This window comes from Chiroxiphia lanceolata, chromosome 1 (assembly GCF_009829145.1).
Source record: "Chiroxiphia lanceolata isolate bChiLan1 chromosome 1, bChiLan1.pri, whole genome shotgun sequence".
In the NCBI taxonomy this organism is placed as follows: Eukaryota; Metazoa; Chordata; class Aves; order Passeriformes; family Pipridae; genus Chiroxiphia; species Chiroxiphia lanceolata.
This window is the reverse complement of record NC_045637.1, coordinates 142,641,253-142,647,398: the sequence shown is the minus strand read 5'-3', so window position 1 is coordinate 142,647,398 and position 6,146 is coordinate 142,641,253. Positions and strand designations below refer to the sequence as shown.

The following is a 6,146-nucleotide window of genomic DNA, read 5'->3' as shown; positions in this document are numbered from 1 at the left end:
GCCCTTGTAAAAAGTCCCTCTCCATCTTCCTGTAGCCCCTCTAGAACTGGAAGTGCTATAGTTGAATAAGTCAGACATGGTCAGACCTGCCAGCTGCATCAGCATCAGAGAAGGTACTGCTACATAGGAGAGGTGATGCTTTCAAGAAATAAGATGTTTTTACACATCACACTTTGCTATAAAACAAGTACTTTTATTTTATTCATAGTCTAGTCTTCTTGCTTGAAAATCCTTTCTTAGAGTGGCTTTGAGAATTTAGTATGAGAAGATAAATTAAGTTTTTGACAGTAGACAGTATACAACTATGTTTAAAAGTCACGTCTTCCTAAGCTTAATCTTTTGCAATAAAACTAGGGTTAGGGTAAACAAGTGCTCACACATGCTCCTGGAAAACCAGGTCAGATACATCAGTGACAGTCTAACAGCTTTTTAAAGTCACTTACACTCAGAAAACATAAAACTGTTACATTTTCCAAAGAACACTTCATTAATGTAATATCCATCACACTCTCATCCAAAGTTTTTGTTTCTTTGTCAATGGAGCATAGTAGAGTATCGCTGCAGCAATAACCACAGCCAAGGGATTCAGCGAAACTCCCTGAAGCCTCCTCAGTGATGCAATGATTTGTGAAGGTCACAGGGTAGTGTTTCACTCTGGGCTCTATACCCATTCTGACTTCTTTGACCTCAAGCAACTACTATTGCGATATTGGATTGTGCATCAAGGTTTTTAGCTCAGCTGAAGGGTAAGCATTCTAAAATCTTGCTCTGAACTGCAGAGGAAGAAACTCCAAGACAGTTGATCTGAGGTCTCAAACCAGGGCAGTCTCTTCAACAAAGTCTTGCCGAAATCTTGATCTCACTTGCCTGCATGTAGTTCCTTGCTGGTCACTACACCAGGGGTTCTTCACTGCTACCATTGCTTAACAGCAAGATCTCCTGAGACACAGCACTTGTTTGCTGGTGATGTTAAGAGGTTAGGGCTGGCAGTTTGCTGGGGGACAGCTTCGGAATGAAGAACAGCCCCTTCTTCCTCATCAGAGAGAAGCGAGCAGGAGCCATCACTGGTCTGGCAGCTATTTGATACTGGGCAGAGTCTTCATTTGAGGTGCAGGAGAGCTTCTGTGCTGTAGTGGGGGAATATTTAAAATGCATTCCTTCTCTATGCAGAGGTTTGCCAGCAGCTTGTTCTTTTGGCTTCTTGCTGTCATTCTCCGGAGGAGCACAGACAAGACTGCAAGGCTGAGCACAAAGGACAGTCTGCTGACTCCCCAGATGAAAATCATCATGATGGATTTCTCAGTGGCCGGGAGATATAACAGTCAACTGTGCTTGTGCAAGGTGAATGGTAGCAGGAAAAGCGCTCAGGAACAAAGAATCCAAAAAGAAAATACTGCACAGCTGCAAAGGCAGCCTCAAGTAGGGTCCTAAAACAGAGATGAACAGTATATGCCCCAGAAAAATTAAGGACACTTAGGTTCTCTTCATCACACTCTACTCTATTGACAACAGCATTTCTACAGAGCTCCTTCATGTCTTTGGGGCTTGATAAACCCTTATTTCCTTTGCATCCATGCACCAGACAGTGCATTCTTACAAGGTACATAGCTACCTTGTGCAAAACATAGATGCTGAATGCAGCATAAGGTAGCAGGATGGACACAGTCTGAATGAGCCAGAATCTGAAGTGAGATACAGGAGAGAACAAGTCATAGCAAACGTTGGAGCATCCTGGTTGCAAGGTGTTGCAGACAAAGCGCTCCTGCTCATCTTGGTAGAGGGGATAGCCTGCCAACACTACCACTGCCATTCGCAGCAGAATTATTAACATTAGCCAGATCTTTCCTAGAAAAGAAGAAAAGGTATGAAAAAGAGTCAGAGATCTGAAAAGGAAGGCAGGTAATGTAGTGATGCTCTTTCTACACACAGATATTTGAAGAAATAGCCTCTGTAATCAGTCTCCCATCTTAGTAGGTCCTCTTTGGCTTTGTTTTGACTGTGACTGAAAAACATGTGAAAATGTGTAGCTGACACATTCCATAATCTTCATCTTGACTTCACAATGTAGGAGTTTAACATACAATAAGCCACGTCAACCAAAACTTAATGAAAACACTCTGAACATGTCCAAATCTGATAAAAAAATTCAAAATTGAGTAAACAATTTCACTTAAAGTTTTTCACTTGCTGTTGGGTTCCTACCCCTGCACTTGAATCTTTTCCTATTTCAATAATATAGGTCAGCTAAGACAGTGTGAAACTCATCTAGATACAAAAGACTGTTCTTGGTCTTGGCCATGAAATTGTATGTAAAGTTTACTACGGCCAACAAAATCTCTCTGTTATGTCTAGAATGGTATTTACTAGCAAGCTAACAATAAGTTATTATTATTTTTATTATTAGCAAACTCATGAAAAATGTTCTACAAATGTACATTTGTGTGTGCACATGTGTACCCCAGTCATCTCCCTCTATTGCTTCTTTGGTTGCCCCATCTTCATCATGTCTTCCAGCCTTCATTCACCTTGGTGTGCAGCTTTTCTCCATTCAGACCAAAAGCTCCCTTCTGTCTTGATATTGACACCAAGTGAAGTCTCACAAGTTCAGCATTTTCCTACATTGCTTACTTCACCTTTCCCTGAATTCTCTCATGTAATTGCTGTAGGTAGGGCTTAGTCTCACCCAGCTGTGGTTGGAAAGATCAGGCCTTATCCTTATTCCATTACACTAAGAGCAGTGAAAGATCAGGTGTTGGTACAGTACTTATCATACCTTTTGAATGAGACTGTAAAAAAGAGAAGAGAAGGGAGGGGAGGGGAGGGGAGGGGAGGGGAGGGGAGGGGAGGGGAGGGGGAGGGGAGGGGGAGGGGGGAGGGGGAGGGGGGGGAGGGGAGGGGAGGGGAGGGGAGGGGAGGGGAGGGGGAGGGGAGGGGAAAGAAAGAAAAAAAGAAGAGAAGAGAAGAGAAGAGAAGAGAAGAGAAGAGAAGAGAAGAGAAGAGAAGAGAAGAGAAGAGAAGAGAAGAGAAGAGAAGAGAAGAGAAGAAAGAGAAGAGAAGAGAAGAGAAGAGAAGAAGAGAAGAGAGAGAAGAGAAGAGAAGAGAGAGAGAAGAGAAGAGAAGAGAAGAGAAGAGAAGAAGAAGAGAGAAGAGAGAGAAAGAGAAGAGAAGAGAAGAGAAAGAGAAGAGAAGAGAAGAGAAGAGAAGAGAAAGAGAGAGAAGAGAAGAAAGAGAGAAGAAGAGAAGAGAAGAGAAGAGAAGAGAAGAGAAGAGAAGAGAAGAGAAGAGAAGAGAAGAGAAGAGAAGAGAAGAGAAGAGAAGAGAAGAGAAGAGAAGAGAAGAGAAGAAAGAAAAGAAAAGAAAAGAAAAGAAAAGAAAAGAAAAAGAAAAGAAAAGAAAAGGAAAAGAAAATAAGAGAAAAGGAAGAGAAAAGAAAAGAAAAGAAAAGAAAAGAAAAGAAAAGGAGAAAAAAAAGCAGAGCCCAAAAATCCATTGAAGGGGAGTTGGAACTAGATGATCTTTAAGGTCCTTTCCAGCCTAAACCATTCTATGATTCAATGAAAATCTAAATTCTTTTCCTAGGCAGGATAGGAAGGCTTAAATACATACCGTTATATTGTCAAAGCCTAAAAATACATTCTGTACAAATACATACAAAAATTCAACATCTGAAGTTAAGTTTAAATTTCCTTTGGAATCCTGTCACTAGTTACCTACATACTTTTGAAAAAGGAAAAAAATCCACTTAGGAAAAAAAAAGAGGAAAAAAATAAAAGAGTGATAAGATTAAGTCTGTGCTTTAAAGAATGGTTAAGACAACATTTGTAACGCAGGCAGACAAACAGCAAATTCAGTGACTAAGGAGAAGCATATTATATGGAATTAATGGCTGAGAAATGCACTGAAAAACTCAGGTCATTAATAGTGAATGCACATCTCACATGTACACAAGGTTTTGAAGGCAATCTGTGAAATAGCACCAAATACACACAATAAAGACTTTTTAAAAATCCAGATCACAAAGCCTTTTACCTATAAAATATAGAATTATTTATAGGTATTGTCTTGAAGAATTTTCTTTTGTATTTCCCATGTAGCTATTTCCCAATAGTTGGTGTAAATTTTAAATATTCAGATATATCCACAAAATTGTGTGATACCTATTATTGTACTGAACATGTACTTTGAGTGCCCCACAAAAACCATTTGTGGCCAGTAGACTAATTATGGTCTAGAACAGTAAGACTGTAATGGAAAACCAGCTGGAAAAAGGTTAAGGATATATAAGGTTTATGAGGGATCATCAGAGAAACCTGACGCGCTTGGCAAAATAATATATTATCTAACCATAAATAAATTGAGGCCTTTCCATTTTATCTTTAATTACATGAACCTTAGTGGTGGTTTTGCCGTGTTTCCAGCTTCCTGCGTTTTGCTGGCAGGATGTACTGTTACTCACTTTTCAACATAGTGTGGGTCAATAGAAAACACCAGCTCTCCAGAATCAGGAAGCCATGTTTCATCCTTAGGTAGCACTTTTTCCCTACGAGGACCTCAAAGTGTTTGAAGCACATTAGTTAATTAAGCTCAAAATACTACATGCTATTTCACTATCAATTTTTAATTAGAACATGTACAAGAGGGAGTGCTGCTTAAGAAAAATCAATGGCTCCTTAGGAAGTAGTTTAGTATGACATACATTTGAGAGATAACCCCTCCACGTATCACCTTCCCTAAAGACTCAATCTTGATTAAACATACAAGAACAAGCCCCTCCGCTGCCCCTGCGGGGACTTAGTTGGATCTTCCCTGCAATGCACAACACAAACTACAACTACTGGCCTCAGCTGGAGCCTGAGGGTCTTTGAAAGGCCCTTGAAAGTTTTTCTCTGGCACACACTTTGCTCAAAGTAGCCCATTAAAGAGGAACAGCACCCTACTTATATAAGAAGGGTAAAAAAAAATAAACAGTCAACTGTTAGCTGAGGAAAAAATGCAACTGTATTTTGCTTTGTTTTGCCTTTTTTTAAAATGCCTATGATCTTTATTTGTTTATAAAGAATAAAAAGTGTTAGTAATTAACCACAACAGTAGTAAACCACAAACCTCTCCATGTAGAAGAGAGGAGGTTTTTTCCCTTTCAGTTATTTTAATCCATCACTAAAGCTATTGCATATATTTTACCATTCACTTTATGTGGTATAAGGTGTTACTTCTGTCTGTTTTCACCATGATCCCTACTTCCAAATGACTGGAAGCTCTGGTATCAAGAAGATGCCAGAACATTTTGCATAAAGTTCAGGAAATATCTATCAGAGAGGGAGCAGTAATCTGTTTAACAAGAAAAGAAATACATTAACCTCTTATATCGGGTATCAAGATAACAACTTACTCTAAGAATCAAAAAACCATAGCTAGAAATTAAAGTTGATTATCAGTAGGACACTTGGGTGGCTTCAGGATATGAAGCAGCAAAAGAAAGAAGATATCCCTTTTAAAGTACTTACCTACAACAGTCACATTATAGTTGAGTGTGACAATCAAAAATCCCAGAGAGTCCCAGCGCTCCATGTTCGAACAGGCTCAAAACACTCCCAGCTCCTGATGTCCTAACAATTTTGTCATTTCCAAAAGAGGCTAGAACTAGACAGGGAAGAAAGAAGGGGAGGAAAAGAGGAAGAAAGAAAAAAAAAAAAAAAAAAGGAAGGAATTTTTGTTAAGGATCAAAGATGGAAATCAGAAACCCAGCCACAACAATGTATTGATGAAGGATTATTTTGATGATTTGAACAGGACTGTTAGATTTGAATGTTGGAATAAATCTTCTTAAGGCTTTAACAGTTTGTCTTGCAAAAGCTCTAGCTTGTCAGATCCAATTGCTCCTACCTCTTGTGTGGATCCTCTGTCCAGACAACTGCAAGTAGACAAACAACAACAGGAGTGATCTCTGCCATTGTAGACTATTCTTACCCTCCCGGGGCATACCAGCCTCCTGGCATTGCTGAGATATTTCAGTGGTGAAAGACAGGGAGAGAGGAAAAAATAGCATAGACCAGGAAATAACGGAGACCTCTCTGTCTCCCCACAAGAATTGCAGATGAATAATGGAAGGAAAGGGGGTAGAAAAGGGTGAGCATCCCTGTGTTTGA

The 6,146-nt window shown here is 39.7% G+C and overlaps 1 protein-coding gene across 1 annotated transcript; it reads right to left on the bottom strand.

Moving 5' to 3' along the window:
- Positions 1 to 220: 220 nt before the first annotated feature.
- On the bottom strand, positions 221 to 5,687 carry GJD4 (gap junction protein delta 4). The gene is given in 7 exon segments (XM_032699353.1): positions 221 to 711; positions 714 to 818; positions 821 to 919; positions 922 to 1,093; positions 1,095 to 1,303; positions 1,306 to 1,845; positions 5,505 to 5,687. Coding segments are annotated over 7 exon segments (1,239 nt in total). The 5' UTR covers positions 5,569 to 5,687; the 3' UTR covers positions 221 to 661.
- Between the last annotated feature and the right edge of the window lie 459 nt (positions 5,688 to 6,146).